This window comes from Dermacentor andersoni, chromosome 8 (assembly GCF_023375885.2).
Source record: "Dermacentor andersoni chromosome 8, qqDerAnde1_hic_scaffold, whole genome shotgun sequence".
NCBI classification, from domain to species: domain Eukaryota; kingdom Metazoa; phylum Arthropoda; class Arachnida; order Ixodida; family Ixodidae; genus Dermacentor; species Dermacentor andersoni.
Window position 1 is genome coordinate 122,820,602 of NC_092821.1, and position 24,400 is coordinate 122,845,001.

The window sequence follows — 24,400 nt, forward strand, 5'->3', positions numbered from 1 at the left end:
TTGTTAGCAGAAAAAATGAATTCCGCACCCACCAAACTGCAGCACACTAGTGGGAAGTTGTCTTTTCTTTCACTTTTATTTTCCGTTTATGTTATTATTTCTAAATTTCAATGAACCCTTTAGCTCCCAAGTTCTTTTGTGAAGAATGAGTAAAATTTACCTATTTTTCCCCAACAAATTCTTCCACATTATATCTGGTGTTAGTGAATATGGTACATGTGTGGCTTATATCTTCTATTGACCCGAAATATTAATGCAAGACATCTATATACTTTGAAAAGGAGGCCTTCCTTTTACACACATGTGAGGTTGGGCTATCATCTGAGCAGGTGGCTGTGAAACGAATCAAAAGCATTGAAGAATACGTTCAAGCATCGAAAGTAAAATGCACAACATGAACTGCGCCGACAAGTACGGCTCATCTTTGGCAACATTGGTAAAAAACAGCAAAGACAAACACAGCTCAATATTGAAAGTTGAAGGGTCAAGAAACACAATTATTTTTCACTATGCTTTTCTTGGCTTCATTATCTGTTGGTTTCATTTGATTGCTACAATAAATTGAGCCTGCTGGTTTCCCTGATTGCTTCATTTCAATATAAAACGTTGCTCATAAATACAAGAACAGGTAGCTATAACGCCACATAGCATTGGTGGGGTGTATCGTTCTGGCTATCTGTCCTAGTTTCTATGTGTGCTGTTTTATATCAAAATGAGACACTATTCTCACATTAATGACTGTATTCTGCAGTTGATATAAGTGTCCTTTTCTTGCTCTGCAGGCCCGCATGGCCGAGGAAGCTGATATTCTGCCTTTACACGAGTGAGTGTCTGCCTTGGTTACGCTGGCTTGTTTGGGATTTCTGAAGTACGAAAACGACAAAAGAGTGCAATTAAGGATGTGCGAATGTGTTTGAAGTGATGTGAACTGAATTCTTTTTCTTTCTCAAATGGGGAAGTAACCTGATTTGGTATTTTGGTGTGTGGTTTTTGAAAATATTTAATTAAGGAAAACACAATTTCCTATAAGCATTAGTTGCAGTCGGCTGCACGCATGAGAGTTGAAAACACAGCTAATGGGGGGTTTTCATCCAACGTGGCGAATGGCACGTATTCCGAGGCAGGAAATCTGCAGTAGAACCTCGTTCAAACATTTTACAAAAAGAAAAGAAGAAAATACTGAAATAAACATACAGACGGGGAAAGCATAAGACCCAAAGTGACTAAAAAATTCAGGAGACTCAACTGTAGCTGACATCTACATAATACAAAGCATTACGCTAAGCGTTGCAGCACAAAACACCATCGTGTGCCGAGCTAGTGGGGCTGAAGAGGCACTTACGCATCGTCATATTTGTCACTTTGGCAAGATTTTGTTTGCACTGCTCAAATTTAGCTAGAGTCAGCAGCTTCTTCAGGCTAAGTAATTTCTGGAAAGTTTTGATGTGCCTACTCGGTGAGAATCCTTGCAGCATGAGACGCCTATTTGCCTCCAGCTGGCGGGGCTCGAGGAACCTGAGATGCCCTTTGTTGTTTTCCTATTGCATGTTGGTGACGGGAACGAAATTGAGCTGGTTGGGGACGAAATACGATGCCGCCGAGTTCCACGCTCGCTTCGGGCCACCGCGTGCAGCAGGGAACCACCGTGTGTCTGCGTTATCGCCTATTAAAGTGTGCAGCAGGGTTCAGACGGCTCTACGTGACACTCACTGTGAGACAGATAGCTGAAGATGCTTATCACAATAGGGTTGGGGTCGCAGTATCTCTGAATGTAATGTGCGATGACTTGCAAGGATATTTGCTGGTAACGAAAGAGAGAACTGAGTTCGTGCCGGCATTTTGCACTTCACACGGGCGGGCGAGCACTTCGAGGAACCTACCGTAGCAGGCATCTGTTGCTGTCGATCATGCATGTCTCATGCCTTTTCTTTTTCAGGGGGTCTGGCAGCCGGAAAACATTATACGATTGCAGTTTGGCGATGTAGAAAGATTGTGTTTTCCAGGAATGTATTAATCAGTAACAAAGAAGTTTAATGTAGTACAGTAGCGTCTCAATGATCTGAATCTGAGGACAGCACAAGAATTCTTACCAACCAAAATTCGTATCACCCAAAAACATTTTAAAAAGTTGGGAAATTAAGGGGGGACGCTGCAATGAATTGACTTACTCAATTTCTTAATTTAATTTTTTTTTACACGGTCCAATCACATTCCTTTATCTCGTGGCAAAATATTTGGAACATGTGCGCAGCAGAAGTTCAGAAAACTGCACTTTTTTAGGGTGTTGTCTTCGAAATCGGGAAGAAAATCGGGTTCCGGAATTGCTATCGCGCTGTTGATTGGGTGACCGCAGCTTTTTGTTGATGCAGTGCCGCCATCTTGGTATCACCGTCAACACAAGAGATCGAACATTTAGATAGATGCAGAGCTGTATTTCTCCATGTAAAAATTAAAGCAACAAAAGTGAATGCAAAAAAGAAAAACTACCTTCGTGATTCGTTGCTGCAGTCACTTGGTGCATAGGGAGCACTCCTATTGGCCGACTCAAATTTGAAACACCTGCGTACTTGTTTCGCACACATTTTGGCAGCAGTGAGCTATGCACTTTGCATGTTTCGAAACTGACATTTCAAGATCTGCCTGGTTATCTCGAGATACTTTCGTTGCTGCGTCCTACCTACCGCCTGATGGTGACAAGCACATGATTTGCACAAGATAAGGGAATTTGTTCACTTTCCTTTGTGGGGGTGAAGCTACTTGGTATGATGTAATCTGAAGGCCGCAAAGGTAGAAAAGTTTCTAATTGTCATCGGGTGCCAAAAACAATGGAAGGCATGGAATACAGAGATAAGGATGTCTGTGGAAGTGATGGCTGGCTCACAATAAGGTTACAAGGTGTTTGAAAACAGCCAACAAGTTGCATGATACTGCACAAAGCAAAACCTTTTTTTTCTTTCGACTGGGGGGTGGGGCGGGGGGGTGGGTGGATGGGAATGTAGTCAAGGCGGAGTGGCGTAGGTCACTCTGGCTGCTCTGCCGGCCTGGCAACAGCCAGTATCTGGTGCTACCAGCCTGTCGGAGTGTTCTCACGGGGGAGCATGCGGCAGCTTGATTGTTCGCGTCACTCGCCGTGGCGCTAAAAGTTGTTCGTAACGTTTGAAATTTAGCACATTGTAAGCTAATGGGCTTAGGCAGGGACTTTTGAAAAATTTGTATGATCCCGAAATTTATATCAGGTGGTATCGTATCACCAAGATTCTAGTGTATTGGGTCAAATTTTTGTGTTCTTGCTCGCAAATGTTGGCGCCAGAAAATCGTAAGAAAAGGCATCGTGTCAACAAGGTTCTACTGTATATACAAGGAAGACAGACACACTGAATAACATTCTTTGTACAGCTGTATGTTTGTATATTTCTCATCCTGTCATCTGTGCACTCAGTGCATTTTTCATATTTTTTATTAGAACTTCTAGTTGAACTAGTTGGTGCAAAATTGCTAGCTTTAGGTTTAGTGTGAAGCAAACAACTACATATACAAGGAAAAATGACACAAGCACTAGCACTCACTTGTCCTGGGTGTTTTTGAATGTGTGGTCATTGGCTTCGTGCTGAATGTGTCAAGGATTGTCCCGCATGTGCATGCAATTGTTTGCTTTGTGCTAAACCTCACGTAATTGAGAAGTAGTGAATGCTGGAAGAGTAGGTATTCTATATTGACGAAGAATAGTGTTTTTTTGAGTTTTATTCATCTAAAGGCTTAAGGATTAGCGGCTAAGTTACCAAGCCGTAGCTTATGCATCGTCACGCGGGTTTGTGCTATGTTGCAGTATATTCACGTTTCTGACAATAAACCACAGTTACCAGTCTGCACTTGCATAATGTTTCTTTCAATTTTTTGTTTTCTCATTTTTCACGCTATTCTTCGTCGGTACCTAATGTAAGCAGCCCTACTCACATCTTGTTTCCCGTCCTCCGCACTCGGCAAATCTGTCCTGTTCACTCCTCTCGTTGCCGCATTTTAGCGTATCCTTCCTCCCGTCGTGTGTGTGGTCCATCATGCTGAACATGCTATGCCAATATGAAAGGAAGCACCGGCTTTGTGTTGAAAGCTGCTAATTTTCTTGCGTGTGTGCTTGTAATGAGGAAAAGTTTCACGAGTGGGATGCCTCAACAGGTGAACAACATAAATAGCTCGCTGCGGACGAGGTTCTGACTTGCATGTTTGTGAGAATTACTGTTTGAAGACAGACGAAGTGTTTTCTTTTTGTATTGGCAGAGAACGTTAAAGCGATGCATAACCGGTCAAGTTCGTGGTTGCAGGCTCAGGAGCTCGCCATGTTGCTAAGCAGAATGACGAACTACAGCGTGGTCATTGCCAACCTTATTTCCTTTTATTGGTCGTGTGAATGATGAACTGTAAGTGTGGTCTTTTGTTGAAGTTGGCATGGGTGTCTGTGACGTTGTGAAGCAATGCCTATGAGAGTCAGCACAGTGTTTGATGCAGGGCAGCACACTTGGGGCAGCTGAAGGATACGCACGGAGAAACGGATGCCGATGCTCTGGAGGCCCTATGTGCACGCTTTGACTCGATCTACATTCACCCGGTATCATACTTTGTTGGTCCTTCGTGATTTACCTGCCACTTTAACCTGGTGGCTATGGCGTTGTGCTGCCGGGCACGGGGTCGCAGTTCAATCAAGGCAAAATGCGAGAACACCTGTGTACTTGGATTTAGGTGCACGTTAAAGAACCCCCAGGTAGTCAAAATTGACTCGGTGTCCTCCCACAACGTAATCATAATCATAAGCCTCATAATCAGATCGTGCTTTTTGGCACGCAAAGCCCCAGACTTTATTTTATGAATCCTTCGTGATTAAGAGAAAGCTTTACCTCATGCACTACTGTCTAACTATATGGGAACAAAAAAAAAATTTTTTTTTTTCGTCGTTTGTGGCACTGAATTTACTGAGGTTTGTTGCATATAAAGGAATTAAATTAAAACCTGTCGACTGTTGGGAGGTTTTTTTTTTTTTTGCAGTTGTTCTTTTTTGTTAGCAAATGTTGGTAAAAATAAAAAAAAACTGATCCATCAAGCTCACAGCTCTGTAACTTGGAAAAAAAAATTGATATCGTAGTTCTATGAACTGTGTGTATCGATACTTCTAAAGTATGCGAAACTGATGTATCCAAACCTCCTGGAATACATAACAATTTGAGATTAATTAGTACTAAAGTTTCTTATAAGTTGTAAACTCACACATCAGCTTTGTCTACTTCAGATGCTCTAGCAGTTGCAGTTTAGGGAACTGTGATATGTTTTTGATTCAGAGTTTTGATTCAGAGTTATGAATTTGTGAACATTCTGCTTCAACTGTTTTGAAACTTACAAATTCCTGGCGATTTTTGTTAAAACACCATGAGACCCTAAATCAAAATTCCACTTCCAACAAGTGATACAATTTAGCTCTCTTTTAATTGCCATAAATTTCATTCAAATTGTTTCAATGGCTGTTTATTGAGAACATTGCTGGCATTTCACATATCTTTAAAAAGAGAAATCATATTTGGTTTCAAGGTTAAGCCTTTTAAGGGCAGCACAAACAAGGAGGACAGAGAAGTGATCACACATGATGAGAGCTGAACTTCAACCAAACATAACTGCAGAAAAAAAAATGCTCAGTTATACTTATGACACTCACATGCTAAACTACTGTCATATCTTGTCATTTGCTTTGCACATAGGCAGTGTCGTACCCTATGAAGTGTCATTTGCGAAGGAGTCCTTGCCTTCACTTGTCTTTTGCACTGTTTATTATGAAAGATGTTGAGCACATTTAGTTGCCTTCGGACCTTTCTTCTCTGGGAAAAAAGTTCCTGCTTTGCTGTGAGCCTATTAGAACTTAAGGTTGCATTCTAGTGTAAACATCAGTTTTAGCAGGCAGAGTGACTCGGTTTTCCTTGTTTAGCTGAGGTAGGGTTGTGGACGAGAACTGTTTCTTTAAGCGACGCTTCCTAGGCAAACCCTGTCACCTTTGCTGTTGGTGGATGCTGCTGCTGCTGCCGCCAGACGGGTCTTCATATAAGCAGTTTTCTGATTTGTTATGAACGCTGTCCTGTGTGCAAGCTGCTTGGTGAGATGACGCATATGATAGCAGTGGCGGTGACATACACTGAATTATATATTGAACTTGTATAATGAATAGGGAACTGGCTTACTTGTAGCCCAATCTGTGCCAGTGGCTACCTCTCTTCTTTATAGAATCACACAGTGAAACAACAAATGGTACCTTAAGATCCTGTGTGCAACGAATGTACACATATGAGCACGTAATTCCTTTGTTAAAGTGTAGGTTTATATGCCTTAATATAAAAACAGTGTGCTTTAAAAAGCCACACACAGTGGAGAAAGAAAAAAAAAGAACCCTGACTAAATAGTTCCTGAATAACTCCAATAGGTGGTGCTAGCTGTCCGAGAGCACCTGCAAAGTGGCAAAATACGAATTGGCAACCGTTGGTAGCGTGCTATCAATGGGAGTAGGTGCAGACAGGAAGGTGTTAATTAAACGCTTCAGGAAAGCTTCATATCACGCAGATTTGAAAATATGCGTTAATCTGCATATATATATATATATGACCTCAATATGAATTCATTGGAAAGGAAGGTCAACAGACAAGTGGCCTGCAGGTCAGTTGTTTGAGACTGCTGTACTGTGTGCATATGTTTCACATAGTCTTCTACAGCCTACTCGAGTAGTTGCTGTACAAGGGGATGTTTTGGTGGAATAAAGCCAGCCGACTTTGCCAAGACTGATTTTTTACTTTTGCTGCCAGAGGACGTACGAACTGGCATTGCTCGCGGCGGGCTGCACCAAGGACCTTGTGACAGCTGTCGTCCAGGGAAAGGTAGGTGTCTTTTTCTTTTCTTGGCTGTCATTTTCGGTTCTGTTTCTTGCTTGTCTCAGAAGTGCAGAAATGGCCCTGTAAGAAGCATAGGCTACAGAACTTTACAACATGGCAGAGAAAGATAGTTGTTCTTGCTTTGTTTTGGACTCAAATGTTTTCACGATGTGTTCCAATTGGGTAATGCTTCGTAGACGCGACAGTCGGTGCTTGATCACCTACACATCGTGCTTGTGTGTTTGCAATACCCAAACCTGGTGGGAAGGACATTTAGTATATTAGAACCTCAATATCGTAGAACCCCGTTGATACGTTTTTCAAGGGACTGCAGAAATTAAAAAATGTAGCAGCTGGGAATACGTAACGTAACAGTAAGGAAGAGCTCAAATCACGACAGCAACATCAGAAACAGCTCTGAATGGCTGCCAGGCAGTTATAAGATATCTCGGCGCTTGTACTGTGACTGGAGACGGCACGTGTGTAATTAAGGGACTCGTGTGATGTTCTGTGACAGTGGCCCTTCTTTACTCTTGGCATGCTTCGCCGCAAAATGTTGCTTTGCCAACTGCTCTGTGCAGATTTTTTCGTGCTGCTTGTCTAGCACCTGGCTTGTGCAACTTCGGTCGCTTGTTGCAATGTGCGAGAGCAAATTTCCCTCTCCATTGCTAAATTTTAAGTGATTACTGCATTCAAATGCAGTGTAAAGTGCAGGACCATTACAGAATGGCAACATATAAAAATGGGAACGTAATACATGGTAGTCAGTTGACTTTAGGTCGGGACCATGTAAATGCCACATATAAGCCGGGAATATGCATCAGTGAGGAATGTATCAACTGCGTTCCACTGTCGTACGTTTCTCATAAATACACTTTCCCCACTTATAATGTCTGTGGTGTGTGGTGCCCGAGACACGAACAATGTTCAGCACTATAGAGCGTACGTTTGCACAGTTACTTCATTCAAGTCCTATGATCCCATGAAAAATGTACCATTAAATGTAATTTAATGTCGCTCGCACAAGAAGCTGCACATGAAATTGATGCACGAAACACACAAACAATTGTACATTCCCGGAGAGAAGGAGCTTCTCTTGGCCGTTGTATGAGACTGCGTCTCGTGTGCAGGTGAGAAATGGTATGGCCCTGGTCCGTCCACCTGGCCACCATGCCATGCGCAATGAGTACTGCGGCTACTGTTTCTTCAACAATGTGGCCCTGGCGGCGAAGCATGCAGTCGACGACCTCCACCTGAAAAGGTGCGGCCCTAAGATTATTGTGTTTCTTTTTCTTTTCTTTCTTCTGTGAATAATCATTGGTGCTGTAATATTTAGCACAAGATGGTTCAGAGAAGTACGAGTGTTGATAACCATAATCTGTTATAATTTGCCCTGGTTAATCATGATCAGGTGCAACAACCTCTGTTTGATGATCTTAGGGCGCACCTGGGCCCTTAAAGCTGTAAACAGATGCCAAATCAATTCAGCAACTTATGGCATCACCATTCGGCATGCATTGAAATGTACACTACCCCTGTTTTAAGTGACTATACCTTTTAGGCACCTGTACAGCTAGGGAATTTTAGGCGTCTTTAATGCCATGGTATACTGACTACGTAAAAGGTCTCTTACACATATGCCACTGTTAAAGTTAAAAAAAAAAAGAACCTTGTGGCACTCTTTGGTTATACCTGTACCACAAGAATTTATGCATCATTAGGACAAATAGAGGAGGAGGAAATGAAAGATTATGGTGCGAAGTCGCATGTCTCCCATGCTGCTTATGTGTACGTTCAATTGTCTACTTTTGTGCCATGGTCACTCAGTGACTGTGGCATTTTCTCTGCCATTTCTGCAATCTGGTGCTAGAAGGTCGATGCAGCCCTAACCGTGCCTGTAATCTGTGACTAAATACAGTAGACTTCCATTAATTGAACTCCAGTTACTCCAATTTTTTGGTTAATTTGAACTCTGAACAAAGGTCCTGGCCAGTGCCCACGGGTGCAGTTTTGTGTTATTTCGATCCTGAAGTTGTCCTTCACCGCATGTTTTGAACTTTATGAGTGAGCTTGCATGTGCCTGACCCCAATATTGACCTTAATCGCTGTAGTGTCTGTCTTGGCAGCACTTAAGGTGCATTCACACTGAGAAATTTTCCACCACATGAGGCCCCATGTGATAGTCTGCGATGAAATGCACGTTGTCGCCTGCCAACTCTCACGAGATGTGCTGAAGGTCGTCGGGTCACTTCTCGCAGGTTTGTTCCAAATTAATGGGTAATGCAAGAGCATTTTGTATGTGTCTATAAAAAGGAAATGCCAAATACACTGCACACACAACATCACAGACATTATATTACGTGGGCAAATACGAAAAAGATTGTGGATCGCACTTGCATCTCGTTTTGCTTCTTGCCGCTTCATCATTGCAAACACTCACACTGTAGGCTCGGTGGCTACAATGACGGTGTGCTAGCCCACAGCACCGTGTTGATTGTGCTCACAGCTAGAGTGTATGCATGACTATACCGCCGGTCTCGACTATTCGCTACGTAAAGCAAGACGTCGTTAGGGTTCACCACTTGCATTGCACTGCATTTGCATATACAGAGGGCAGGATATAAACCACGTTCTTACTTTGCAGACCAGTGAATTTTGCGATGGGCTAGAATGACCACATTAACTTTCTCCGACACAACAGTGAAGAGAAGAAAGAAATGCTCCGTACTCACAGTGAAAGCCGGATTTGGCTCGTACCAACACTGCAAACACACTTGCAATCTCAATCCACAGTTATTGTAATGCACATAATGTCCATGTACTACAAAGTAAACTTGTCCTGGAGACTTCTCTTCGCATGAAGCATGGCAGAAATGCACAAAATGCCAGCAAACTACTTGCAAAGAATGATGTGACTGGCCATGCTTGTGCCATTTGCAAAATGGCTCACCAGATGTTTACAACTACGAGCAGCTTCCGCCTGTGTTCCCTCCATTCTCTCGTAATCCCACATTTTTATTGGCTTGTGAGAAGTGATTTTTTTTTTTATGTTCACGAGAATCAGTCTCAGACTGATAGGTGCGACGAGGGCTTTTTTCTTTCGTGCGGCGAGCGCTTTTTTCTGTTGTGCGACACAGCTTTTTCAATCACTGACTGGAAATTTCTCTGTAAACAGGGGATTAGGGTGTGGTTAAAGCATCGAAGACACACAATCTCCCCCTGAAAACGCAGATTTCTCGCCTGGAATCGGGCTAACACTGTCAAATGAAGCATTGGTTTGTTTGGACACTTTTAATGTCTCTTCTTTTTGATTCGGCCTGCTGGCTAATTTGGTCAATATTGTCGGTCCTGTCAGATTGAATTAACGCAATTCAACTGTTCTGGGAAAGTGGCTCTAGCTAAGTGACATCTCCGAACATCTCTATTCATCTCCGAACATTGAAAAATATACAGGAGGCTGGGGTTAAGCCACGGAGCAAGAAACATTTAGGAGTGGAAACTTTTGCGGCAACCAGAAAAGGTCACAAGCCCGCGGAGCCGTTATCGTGCTGGCGGCCTGGAAAGAAATTACCGCCGTTGAGAGCGCGCCGAAGCCGCCTGCCCGGGCGCTGGATTTTTTTGTTTCGCTGCGGCTTCTACGACGCGTTGCATGGCGCCGCCACTGTATACGGCCCCGTCGGCGCATACAACAATTGTGACTTTATCTGGTCGCCCGCGCTCGCTCGCACTGACGCGACTTTCACCTCCTAAATGTCTTACTTCGTGGGTTAAGCTAAGCAATTGAGCAAATAGTTTGAAGATGTGCAACGATCGCAGCATGCTTTTTTTAGTACCATCGCTGAAGTGCTCGTTTTCAAAGCCCGTGTGCATTCTTTCTTTCTTTCTTTCTTTGTTTTTGTTTTCTTTTTAATTTTGAAAACATTCTTGTACTGCCTTCATCTATTTTTATTCTGCTGCATTCTGTTATAGATATCCTCTGTGAGATAGTTTTGTTTTGCACGGTGTGGAATAAAACTCAATAAGCTGACGTGACCTGGAAGAGCGACGAAAGTACCTGTTTATTTTCACAAGCAGCACATGACCTGTTTTTGCACATGTGCTGTACAGGGTTCTGATTGTGGACTGGGATGTGCATCATGGCCAAGCCACACAGTATGCCTTCTACGAGGACCCCCGGTGAGCCTGTCTTAGTGTCGCCTTTGTTACTTTGCAGACTTACCAAAGAAAATAATTCCCTGTAGTCTGTAAAAGAACCGCAAAAATAAGTATTCTCAAAAAAGAAAGCACAAGATTTTCAATTTTTAATATCTCCCATAAATTTTTTTTTTCAATTTGAATTAGGTGTTATATGTATAATTTGTATTTCCATTATCCCACAGGGCCGAAGCAGGCAGGTAGTTCTAAAAGAGATATTTTCCTGGAACTACGTGCAAGTTTCAAGTGCAAGTGCCTAAACTCTAAATGGCCAAGTAAAAATGCACAACTATTTCAGCTCTGTTGTATTACCTGAGATGAGTTGGCAAATTTTGTTTTGTTTCCAGGCAAAGTCCATGGTCAGACATGCTTTATTCATTCACCTTGTGCAAGTCCTTTTCAACATGGTGCTTTATTTATGTTAACAACATTTATGTGTTCACCATAAGGCGAAGAAAAACAAAGCTTTGCATACCGGCATCGCGGTGCATTGGATGCAGGCTGGTGCATCCAGCTGCAGCTGGTAGCCTGACACTGAGCTACCATCGTTCAAACTATTGGCTTTGCCGTTCGTGCTATGTGCAAAACGTGTGCGAGGTGCCATCAGAGATTTGCAATGCGTTTGCACGTATTTGGAAGCCAATAGCAAACAGTACACTTGCGCAGACACTTATGGCACTGCCCTAACCATGCTAAAAGCAGAGTGGCAGGTGTCCATATAGCTAAGACTTCCACTTAATTGTGCAGACACATAAGAAGTTGAATATTCTGCAAGCAGAACACTATTACACAAGTATGCTGACAACGTGGATTATCTCTCACTTCGTTGCAATGTAGTAATAGCTTTAGCACAGTCTGGTAAACACAAGCGGACTGGGTGTTTCAGCGGATGAGGGGAGGCACAAACTTAAATGGCTTACATGGTGCAGCTACCTGGTGGTGCAGAGCTCAACCAAATGTAGAGCCAATATTGCAGAAAACAAGCGTATCTTACTTTACTGTTGGCGTAAATTTTCGGCAGCAGTACGACTACACCACTGCCAAAAAGCTACGCCAGCAGTGAAGTAGAATTGATTACTGCAATATTAGTTTTGTGTTTGTCTGGTTGACCTCTGTGCCACCAGGTGGCTTCACCATGCAGGCCATTTACATTTGCACCTCTGCTCATCTGGTAGAACGCCCAGTCCGCCTGCATTTAGTGGAATACTGGACACGCTAAAACTCTCTAATGACTCTAGTAGAGACTGTGGGGATGCGTGACTCTCACGCGTCCCCTGATATCTTGTTTTCCCGCATAACTCCCGTCTCCTGCAGTGCGGCTTCGCCGTGTGGCCTGGCGCCCGCGGCGGTCGGAGTGGTTGAAGCGCAGTGCGAGAGATGGCGCGAGTGTTGCGCTGCTAACACCACCTCACGGCGGGGTTACTTGGGTACGGGTAACACAAGGCACTCTCTCTTTGGTTCGGGACGGCAAGCAGTGTGGACGTGCCGTGCGAGACCGCACTGCTTCTGCGAGACCGTCTCGTGAGGCCTCGTGCGAAAGAGCCACCGTTCGCGTGACTGTACGCGCGAACGACCAGGCATTGGGATCCAGCAAGGGGTGAAAATATTTGCTCGCTATCCGGTCGCGGTGAGTCGGACTTCTGCGATTTGTCGCGCGCCCATCGGCATGTTTTGTGGATAGCAACTCGGCTAGCAGGCATTGATCTATGAAAGGTGCAATAAATGCCCTTGTGATTGTTTGCACTACTGCGTTGTCGTTCCTTTGTCCCAAGAGTACAGGTGAGAGAACCCCACAAGACTTAACTTTAACTGTGACTACCTGTGACTGCATAAGTTGCTTGGCCTACCATGCCTAGCGTGCTGTGTGCCATGGCATACATGACGCCACAGCTGCAGCCTTTGGTTGTTTCCCACATTACCACTGTGTTATGCAGACACCCTGGTGTGCGCAGGTCTGTGATCTACCATGTAATTCAAGGACTGAGATAAGACATGTTCATGCGAAGGAGCATTTTGTGCACACACCTTAATTCTTGTATACAGGGTAGACTAACATTTTTGTGTCAAAGTTTTGGAGTTGTGAAAGTTCCGTGTTAGACTCTGAGGCCTAGATCGTTCCCAGGTGCAGTCAAAGTGCGTGCAAGTGATTGTGTGCATCAGTGCTGGTGCCATGCTTCGGAGCCAAATGCGAAGCCCTTTATGGGACACTCCCATGAAGTGCACCAATGACTGCACAGTTGGTCTGCACATGGCAGCATTCTCAAGTCAAAGAGGAGTACTCGCACCATCTCTCATCGCAGCCACACAACTACGATACTGGCTCTTGCCATCGCATGCACTATGGTATGCGGGAAAGGCGAACCTCCAGAGATGAGAGCATGGTGCAGGGAAGACTAACATTGAGGAACGCGTAAAAAGCCAAGTGACTCCACAGCGTGCGTGTGAAGGTCGTTGACAATGCTTGTCTCCTGTTTCTGTGTGTTCTTCATGTGCCAGCATGTTTCGTGAGTTTTAATCTAATAATGATCAACAGGAGGCATGTTCCTAAGCCTTCCCCGTGCATCTTGTACAGGGTTCTGTACTTCTCCGTGCACCGCTACGAGCATGGCGAGTTCTGGCCCGAACTGCGAGAGTCGGACTTCCCTTATGTGGGCAGGGGTGCTGGTGCGGGCTACAACATTAACGTACCTCTCAACCAGGTAGGTCCTTTGTAAGAGAATCTCGGGCTGAGTATACATGCCTATGCATTGGTGAACCTCATTCTAATGAAGTTGTGTCCAACACAAAATTACCTTCATTACATCTCAAGTAGCACTGTTGTCTTCCTTGTTCTTCAGCTCCAATTGGACACGCTTCTGCTCCATGCTTGGGTAGCACGCAGCCGCACGCTCTTACACATAATTCAGTGGCCTCTGGCTGCTGCTCTGATTGGTCGCCTATGTGTCTGCCTCGCCTATGTGTCTGCCTTCCCTATGGCATATCCTTTAGCTGTAGCACTTCGCTTCAATCCCTATAGGCTTTTGACTTGTAACGCAACTTGAATATGCAACATATAAATTTACAGGGACTTCAAGGTCTCTATATATCCAGTATTTGTTATGAGCATATAATTGTGGCACACTTGTATCGTCGAGAAAACTTTAAATTTTCTTTTCCAGCAATTCATTACATCGATGTTCAACAGTATTCTGCTAGTACTAAAAATATATGTAGCTGGAATTTGAAGGTTAACAAAGAAATGTGGATTGACACTAAGGACTGCACAATGGACAATGAAACGAAATATAATATGCATAACATATAGAGGCAAAAAGACAGTCATGTGGATCATCGATGAAATGAAGGTCGGCGATAGTATAGCTGAGATTGAGAGGCAGAAGTGGGGTTATTGCATTGAACAGTTAGTTAACTGGTGTATTAAGGTAAACAAACGGGTGCCAATAGAAGGGACTTTCACTTGTGTGCACGCAGCATAGGCTGGAGGAAGTGAAGAGATTTGGGAGATTTGGGAAGTTCTCTGGCATAGGATAGTTTCATTTTAGCCTTCTAACAGAGAAAAAACAGACAGTATAAAGGACGTCGATGTGTCTCTGTCTTTTTGTTTGCTGAAAGACGAAAAGGGAACACCAATTTGCCCAAACTTACATTCCTTTAAGGATAATATCAGTTAACGTTAGAAAGGGTTAACTGGTGATCCCTGGTATCTCCAATGCCCTTGTCCAGAAGTTGACTGAAAAGTATACTGCTACTCCTTGTGCTGTTGATGGTGAGGATGTCTAAATGAGCCCAGCTTCGACAGGAGCTTTGTCACTAAAAGTAGCCTAGTAAGTACTGTGACCATGAATGACTGTAGTAATGATTGTGACTTGTGCTGGCAGGTGGGCCTTGGGGACGCCGACTACCTGGCCATCTGGCACCAGTTGCTGCTTCCGGTGGCTTACGAGGTCAGTTCTGGCATTTCTGACATTCGCCACCAAGAGCATCGGCCTCCAAGCCGATGCCCAATCTCTTGCAGTTCCAGCCAGAGCTGGTGCTGGTATCGGCGGGCTACGATGCTGCTCTTGGATGCCCTGAGGTGAGCAAAAATAGATTATCGTGTTTAATGTCCCAAAGCATGCACGAGCTATGAGAGATGCCGCACAGGTTGTGTTGGCGACAGGTCAAGTTCCACCGTCTGGGTTTCTTTAAAGGGGCCGTGACACCGAATTTTCAAATTTTGAATTATGCATTGCATGTTAACCCGTGCGCGCATCCAACAAGCCGGCAGGATTTTAGCGCACATTTCGGTGCGATACAAAATTTGTGTTTCAAATTTTTCTTTTGTATCTCGGTTGAGAAATGTGCAACAGTATAGCAACACCGACGGCTGATGAAATGAAGCTGATGTTGCATCTTTCCACGTGTGCATTTCAGCAGTTTGGCGTGAGATAGTTTCTGCAGGCGTTCTCTGGTTTGCGCCGTTTTTATCACGTCGGTGAAAGAATTTTGACCACAGTGTAACTGCGATGACTTTCCTGCGCTGTTGGGTGCCAGAGGACGTGGAACAAGGAAGGGTCCGGTCTTGGGAGTGTGTCGGAGAAGGTGATGCAGTGGTGCTCCAGGAGCTTTTGACGTCGTGCAAGCCATGCCAAAACGGGGATAGCTGTCGATAAGAACGGTTTAGGGGCAGCAATGTAAAATCAATATTTCAGGTTAGCAGGTGCGCAGAGAGCCCCCCCCCCCCCCCCTTTTTTTGTGCACATAATCACATTGCCTGCTCTACTCTCGGTGATAAACCGAGAATAGTTTGACGACCATGTCATGGTTTCTTTAGTGTGCCGCCAAAGTGCAGTACACGAACATTTTTGCATTCTGACCCCATTGGGAGGGCACTGCTAAGGCGAGCTAGTTGGGCAATGAGGGCATCGGAAGTGGTGAGCAGGACTAACATAAAGCTTCACAGTCTGCCTTTGCGTTATTCTGCATAGCAGTCCGAGTGTAGTTCGAGGCTTCGGTGATTTGCCAGAAATGTGGCTCGTGTAAGGCCCCGCACCTTGTAAAAAATTTATTTAAAGAAGTTCGGAGCTTACGCGAGTTAATACAATATGTGCAATTAGCACAGCATGTCAGGTGCGGAGTACATTGTATCACCAAGTTGCTTTTGGAGCTACATGTGAAAGCCTGAACATTTGGAGTTTGCTGCTGCTTGTGCAGGGTCTCATGCGATTGTCACCGGCCACCTATGCTCACCTAGTCCACCCACTGATGGCCTTGGCAGGAGGTCGCGTTTGTGTCGTGCTTGAGGTAGGTGCTCATCTTTTTCATTGATTTATTGATTAAGGTTCGGTATCCTAAAACAGCACAAGAGCTACGAGGGACGCCGTGGATTAGTCTTGACCACTTGGGGCTCTTTAATGGGCACCTAAATCTAAGCACGAGGGGTTTTGGATGCTGTTTTCATCTGCACTCTTAAGGCACCAGCTGTACATTGTTTCATACGCAGTATGCAACGCTATCAAAGCTAGAGAGTTTTCTTTTGCTGCTCACATTGAAACAAAAATATAGTGCGTTGCATATGAAATGAATGTGTTGGAAGGCAACATATACTTTGACGTAACGTTAAGTCTCATATACTGTCATGTTGCAAAATACGACGTAATTATTGTATGAGAGGCGCCACAGACTCAGTGACAAAATTCTGCGGCTAGTGGCCACTGCGCATTGCTTGCACTCGCAACCAGACAATACCGTATAAGCCGTAACATAAGTCGAGGTATTTTCTTGAAAAAGACAGGCTTAAGTCACTCCTTGTCTTATATAATGGTCTTTAGCAGAAAATGAGTTGTCTAGCAGCCTACGGCGGGATGGACGCGCATGTTGGCAAATGCATAGCCAAAGCTGCATCCACATCCAGATATGATTGCTGGAATTTTCTTTTCCTTATCACTGTGTCTCCTTGTGTACACACTCCCGATCGACCTCGTGTGCGATTTCTTTTCTTCCTTTTTTTTTCTTCTGGTTAGCGATGCATAGCGATACGTGGGAACAGTTTTGAGCAGCATTCAAAATAAATGTTGTGGACTTCACCAAAGTGAATGGCAACATGGCCGCTCAGCGCCAACTGTCAGCATGCAACTAACAGAAAATGTCACTTCGTTGCCGTCATACAGTGCATCTACGGCGTCGTACAGCACGCTTGCTACTTGTGACGGTGCAGCCAATTCGCTGCAAAGCTGCAGCACTGTTGTGAAAATAAACCTGTTTTGGCAATTTTTCTTTTGTTGCTTCATCTTTCTGTCTCTTTCTCTCCCTTCTTTTTTTTTACTTCCGGTTTAAGAGGTTGACATATATTACCATTTGATCTATATTCTGGTTTATTCGAAGTTTCTTTCATGGACTAAACACATCACCTCCATTTCAGCTAACGCCTCCAGATCATTGGGATATCTGCGCCGCAACTTAAGAAGTGCGCCTTCACCGCTACGAAAACTAGCTTACGTATCTATTGTACGGCCACAAATTGAGTACGCCTCTTGTATATGGTCTCCTCATCAAAATTACCTCATCGAACTCCTGGAGAGCATCCAGAATAGAGCGAGCCGTTTCATTTCTAAAAATTATAGTAACCAGTCAAGTGTAACCCAAATAAAAATCGCTCTTTCGTTGCAACCACTAACTACTCGCCGTGATATTTCCCTTCTATTATTATTTCATAGATTTGTTCACACAGTTGGCCTAACATTATCAAACCTGAAGAAAGCATCCTCGACGTCACAACGACTGAACAATCAGTTCAGCTACACCCGAATTTATGGCAACACGCACGCTTTAAATTTTTCAGCTTTGCCCCGTGCGGTCCGCTTATGGAACGCACTGCCAGATACCATTGCATGCCAAACTAAACACACTGCATTTCGCAATCTACTAACCAATCAATATGCCGTTTCAACCGTCTAAACGTGTCATGTCTTTTGTAATTTTCTTACATTTTTTCTGCAATGTTAAAGAATTTCAGTGCTCCCATTTTTTTTTTTACTATACTTACTACTGTATAACATGCAAAAACGTTTACGATGTTATTATGCTATTATGTTATTGGTTACCATTTATTGTTATTGCTCTACATATTGTATTTGCTAACGTATTAATTTTCCATGTTCTGTTGCTGATGTTTATTTCTTTCCCGACTCCATACTAATATGTTACCGTATTTCCCCCCTTACACTATGCCTTCTCGAAGGCCTGTAAGGTACATGTAAATAAATAAATATGATAGTATGTCACATACTAGAAGCACAGAGGTGCACGAGTGATATGTCGTTTGGCATCACCTTGTGTCCGCGAGTTGTAACTTGAATATACATAAAGTAGTAGTCCGTAAAAAGCTTCACAGGTCCAAGTCAACTGCATTGTGAAACGTGCAGAGGGAGACTTCCTTGACCTCACTACTTGCGTATAACTTCCGCAGAGCTGCCTGCTATATATATGGAAACAGAGTATCTTCTGCTTACATCTGTCGACGAGGTATAAGCAGCACCGTTGCAAGCTCAGTCAATTTTTCAAGAGCGAAGATGTTAGACACAGTTCCGCACTGTTGTGTCTGTGCAGGGCGGTTACTGCGTACCATCCCTTGCGGAAGGCGTGGCGTTGACCCTGCGCGCTTTGTTGGGGGACCCCTGCCCAAGCCTGCCGCAACCGCTCGGCCACGTCAGTGACAGGTGGAAATCTTGTTTTTTTTTTTTTCTCTGGCCACAGTGTGAATGTGTAGGCATGGTTTAGGATTGGAGCAAGCAAAGGCAACTGACAAAACAAGACGTCAACTTTCTGCTACCCACTATGTTGTTTGTTGCTTCCCTATGTTGTGCTGTACATCGCAAAGCAAACAGGCGCGAGCTGGCAAGCGAACACGTTGCTTGGCCTTAACACTTCCAAGGCTAGGTTTAGTAAAGCCCCCCGGCTGTCTATAGCACAGGAGTGGTGTGCTCCGGGGAGTTAGTTGTCTGCTTCTGTAACTGAGCACGAGGCATTTCACACATTTTTCAATGTTTGCGCCTCTTCAACTTCAAAATTACTTGCGACCATTTACTTCAGTAGTTTTTGGACACACCTACTACCAGCTGTCCAGCCACATGATGCAGTTGTGTTATGTCTGTAAAGCTTGGAGAATTTTGTAAAAATAGTCAAGATTGGTGCAGAATCTCCACATTGCTTTACCACAAAACACATTGTGAGACGAAATAGCAGAAGCAGACGCCAATGAGAGCGAATAAGAAAGCACAATTCTTTTTCGAGCAACCAGCTGATCTTTAAGCTGCTCAGTGTATTATGGTATTTTTGCTGGCGTTTTTTTTTTTTGCAACCTAGGTTTCGCCACCATGACAACATTCAGATCGCTGTAAGAGAAAGAAAAATTTTTTTTCTCGCAAATGTTGTTTATGAGGGCAAATAGTGAACCAAAATGATTGACCACAATTTTTTGTAATGGAATCAGAGAGGGTTGAGTGCAGTGTCAGGGAAGTTTGCCGTGGAATGACCCACAAGTAATTTGCATAACATTTTCTTGTCCCAAGCACCGAGAGCACTGCTCTTAGCATAGTCGCGAATGGCAACCTCGGTGCATGACGTGCGAGATTGGGTGACGCATGCTGGTTCATTGAAGATCTCAGAAATCATTCCTATGTGCGTTCTGCCAGCCTTGGAGGCAATGCTCATAAGTGCTGCTGATTACACGTGGCGAGGTTGGCGTCGTACAAGGTTCACCATGCTGGAAAACATGTTGAAGTGGAGAGCTCGGACATATCTGATAATGTAGCGCTGGCCTTAAATGATTTTTCTCGTGCAATTTGACCTATGCCAAGCTATTTCACACTTTTTGCACTTTTCTTTATAACGACATTTAACTGTACCACCCTACCACAAGCTCGGTTCGATTTTCGCTGTCTCAATTGTGACCGCTCCTCTGCCTGCTTCACTACGACTCAGGAGCTTCTGCATGCAGCCCTCCTAAACCCTTTTAAGGCTCTACGTTCCTCTCTTCTTTGTGCCTTTGTTTCCTGGCTTTAAAGCCTTTTTCTGTCTATTTGACTATTTATTGACGAATGTTTCCTACAGGCAACATAACAGAAAAATTTGTTTTCTTGATGAGCTTGGGTTTCTTGACGAAGTTTCTGACTTAATGTCTTCAACCAACACTGAGTCAGCGTCATTTGTTGGTTTAGAGCAGTGAGGTAGAAGAAGTTCGGCGCGCAACCAATGCTTGCTCTCCAGCTGCAGTGGCGTCACACACGTGATGTGAAGCAGATGAAATGCAGCTGTGGCTCACATATGTTGAGGACTGTACAAATTCCAAGCGAAGCCATAGGTGGCTTAGGGTGAAGCCCACTTCTTTTCCAACCCTATTGCTAAAATGTTCCCGTAACATAGTTTTAAATTTTCGTTGATTATGGCGTTTACTAGAGTAGTCATTGTGGTTTCTCGTGATTTCTCTGCGTTTCTTGCACATTTAGATGGCAGATAAACATTTCGTTCTGGTGTTTATATGTCCTGTCATTAAAGGGGTTAACGGGGGCGGTGATCCGAGTGCAGTGTGACGGAAACCCTGCTGAACTGCGTGTCGGTGCTGAGACCCCACTGGAAGAGCCTCCGCATCCAGCGCACCAGTGGCACGAAAGGAGCCGTCGCCGGGTCAGCGCATCTGCCACGATCCGAGTACCGGGGGCAGCTGGGCGTGCACCGACCCGAGAAGTTCCCCACGCGCAGCTGCTACTATGAGCACCCACCCGAGGACAAGGAACGGCTGGAGAGGGAGGTGGAAGCGCTGAGATCCAACACCAACCTGGAAGTGCCGCCTAACCGAACCGCCCTGGCATACGACGAGCGTATGGCAAAACATCGCTGCCTTGACGAGAGGTGTGTGGCTCTCTTGACACTTCGTGTTGTTGCCAGTGGCCACAAACTGCCTCCCGCGAGCTTATTTGCTGTCGTGTGCTCGCAAGAGCTCATTGAGATGAGACAATGAGTGGCTTGCCGGTAGTGCCTGTGCACACTGCTTGCTGTTAGTGGTAGTGCTACTGCATAGGAATGCAATGGAGTTTCTTGCATCCCTGTTCTGATTGGGCACGCTTCTAAATCTGGTGCCAAGTGGTGAAGCTGTACTGGACCTATGTGCTCTGTCGTCTGCATTTCTTAACTTATGCCGATGATTGCCATAATGAGAGGACGAAATGGCAGCGCCAAATTGTGCCGAGGCTGGGCGTTTTACAGCCTCCTGCTCCGAAACGGCATTTTAGCAGAAGTTTACAATGAACCTGAGCCAAGTAAAGCTTCAAAGCGAAAGATTTGTTCCATTGTTGCTGACTCGTTAGTAAAACTGAAAGCAAGACTTTAAGGATGCTGTAATTCTCGTGGAAGTCAGTGGAGCGGCCATAGCCACAGATAGAGCTGACACAGCCGGTGTTTCATTAGCTGTTTTCGCACTTTTGGGTTTGCTTTGCATTGCTCTCCGGCAGACGACGTTCAGAGAAGGGAATGTGCCAGTTAGGATTAGAGAGCAAACATGGGCATTAGAACTTCCTTCTTTCTCGCATTTCAGCAGACGGCCACTCATCATCATGTAATTTGCTCCTCACGAGCTGCTAGCTTGCACCATTGCAGATGTGGCTCACCAGTTTGTTAGATCTGTTCTGTGCCGTTCCGCTGTGCGGTGTCTTTCACCTCTGAAGACAGCGCAGTAGTCAGCGAACCCAGAGCTCCTCCCCAACGGGTAGCTGATATTCTAGTTGAGATTAAGAGGAAGTAATAGAGTTGGGCAGGTCATGTGACACATAGGGTAGTTAACCAGTGGCCTGTTTGAGTGACAGAATGGAGTACGCACCAAGGAAAAAGAAACACTGTTCATGGTGGCAGAGGACGAGATGGAATAACTAGCTTAGGAAATTGTGCAGCCAGCCTAGGGTGGAATTGACTGACACAAGAATGGAACATTTGGAGATCGCTGGTGGGGAAGTGTCTGTCCTGCATTAGTCTAGTATATAGGCTGGTGATAATGACGGCATGTTTTTTGTTGTTGTTGTTGTCCAGAACTTACACGATGGATTTGACTTCAAAGATGCTGGTAAAGGTAAAGGCACTGTCTGCCATAGGGGCTGTGTAGAGTGTGACATTGAGCTCAGAAAGCCACTCTGCCCGTGCAGGGGCCACCCAGAGCGACCCGAGCGCATACTCAAGCCCTGGCAGGTGTTGGAGAGGCGTGGACTGCTCAACCTTTGCCTCTTGCTTGATGTAAGCCCTGTGTTTCTTCTGAAGTAGAGAATTGGCCTTGTTGGTGTGTTGGTGTTGGTTGTTGCAAGGAATAGTACGGATGAAGACATGGATGAAACCAGTGCATCCTGTCCGATGCATGTCTTCATGCGCGATTCCTTGTAATATGCCTCTTTTCCTTGCAGCACCTAGTCTTGGACTCCTAATTGAGTGTTGGTTAAATACGAGTGCCAGGTGCCTGTGATCAATCCAGCTAGAACACTGGCTGATTTCCGCTCAAGTTTTGCACGGAGGTAGCATTCTGCAGTAGGTTCAGTTTGATGCAGTCTCTGACGGATAATTCGGATATGCTTAATTATTCGTAGAGCTCCATCACACTACTACTGGCCCTATAGAGCTAATCTGTGAGGATGACCGGACACCTGGCAGTGCGCCGTGTGATAATTTGGGCTCCAACTGCGTGACCGTGTGCTGATTTGGCCATTGCATCGAGCAGAAATAGCGATATTTTTGTGTTGATGTGTTGCCGGAAATCTCATTGGCCATGTCACTGGCGCCTTCTTGAAACCGAAGCTTCCGAAGCCTAGTCAGTCTATTAGTCGCCAGTGAAGATTCGTAGGCATGCATTGACGGTACGTTGGCCTTCTGTAGCGACAGCGTAACAGTGGTCGAGATATGGGTCACGATTTTGTAGCGAGCGATGCCTTTCGCTTGATTCTATGCCACTCTTACCATCCATCGTTGGTGGCCAGCTGATCCCGTTGATAACGTATGCAGAACATCACTCTGACCACTGCCGAAGCATGGAAAGTGTGACAAGGAAAAACATCAAATACATTGCTAGAAAATGCAGCCACGAAATATCTAGGCTAAAGGAAAGTGTGTGTGAACTCAGCAACGCGTTGACAAACTAGGGACGTGTTTTTGATGATAGTTGCATTTTTCGCGATATTTAATGTGACTAGCACTGGCCATGTCAACGAGTGCCAGTGTTTCTGCACTGTAATAAGATAGTGTGCCTGGCACTGTACTAAGAATGCCGTCGCTCATAGATGTGGATGTGCCTCGCACTAGTCATGCAAAATATATATGGTACCCCCGAAAGTGACGATCCGAGAATACGACACATCTTTTTTCGCCACTTGTGGAACAGAGTCGCTTATTTTCGGGCGAATCCAGTATTTCGGACTTCTGCTTACTCTTGACTTCCTTGCGGTCCCCGTCGAGTTCGAATTATCCGTTGTCTACTCTACTATGTTTCGAAGCATTACGAGCATGTTTTGTGAACAATAAAGCTCTAGGGCATGCCATCTGTGTTAATGCCACTAAAAAGAATGTTGTCCTTGGTGCACTGGATAAGTGATGCCTTCTGTCACTGCTATGGTGAAATGTGTACTCCACTTTAGCAGTGAGAGGTGGTGCCACAATTCCATTGCAGCACAATAGACATTTTTTTTAGTGGTGTCCTCACAGACGACGTGCACTTTGGCTTTATTGTGAGCGAAACAGGAAAGTAATGTCTTGTCTGACCACTTAACAGATTTTCGTTGTAAGAGAGAAAGGGATTACAATTTGTTCCCACTTGGAAAAAATTATTATATCAGAGCAACAGTAGACTAAGCAACACTTGCCGTTGCCGTCGGAGGCTTCTGTATCGCTACGTCAAGAATCCATAGCATCTCCTCATTGTCATCTGAAATGACAGCATTTCTTAAATGCCTTGCAGACTATGGAAACCCAGCAAACTTACAAAGCGGGCATAGACAATGTTCCTGCTGCCGTAGCTGCAGCCGACACGTTGATTGCTTTGAATTACAGCCATCTTGAATACCAACAGTGACAGCCTGTCCCAATTGCAGTGTTGTTTCTTACTAGATGTTGAAGTGTGCGTCATAATTAATTAAATTCTTGCAGAAAAAAAAAGTGCCATTAGGATCAAGTAAATACGGTATTGCATGCTTGAGTTTGGAAAAATTGGCTTGCTGAGGTCTAAATCTCTGAACAGTTAGAAACCAAGGAGAAGGAGGGATTTCGGGTGGACCCTTGGAATCAAAATGTAATACAGTTCCATG

General features: G+C 44.6%; 1 protein-coding gene across 1 annotated transcript in view; it reads left to right on the top strand.

Annotated features, from left to right (window-relative positions):
* Positions 1-24,400, top strand: part of HDAC6 (histone deacetylase 6) — a 49,652-nt gene that overhangs the window by 3,903 nt on the left and 21,349 nt on the right. Inside the window, exons 3-14 of the mRNA XM_050176650.3 lie at positions 783-823; positions 4,504-4,603; positions 6,831-6,902; positions 8,027-8,157; positions 11,004-11,072; positions 13,663-13,789; positions 14,969-15,034; positions 15,106-15,165; positions 16,284-16,373; positions 18,678-18,787; positions 20,655-20,978; positions 22,262-22,349. Of these exons, the coding sequence (XP_050032607.2) occupies positions 783-823; positions 4,504-4,603; positions 6,831-6,902; positions 8,027-8,157; positions 11,004-11,072; positions 13,663-13,789; positions 14,969-15,034; positions 15,106-15,165; positions 16,284-16,373; positions 18,678-18,787; positions 20,655-20,978; positions 22,262-22,349 (1,278 nt within the window). The remainder of the gene's footprint in view (positions 1-782; positions 824-4,503; positions 4,604-6,830; positions 6,903-8,026; positions 8,158-11,003; positions 11,073-13,662; positions 13,790-14,968; positions 15,035-15,105; positions 15,166-16,283; positions 16,374-18,677; positions 18,788-20,654; positions 20,979-22,261; positions 22,350-24,400) is intronic.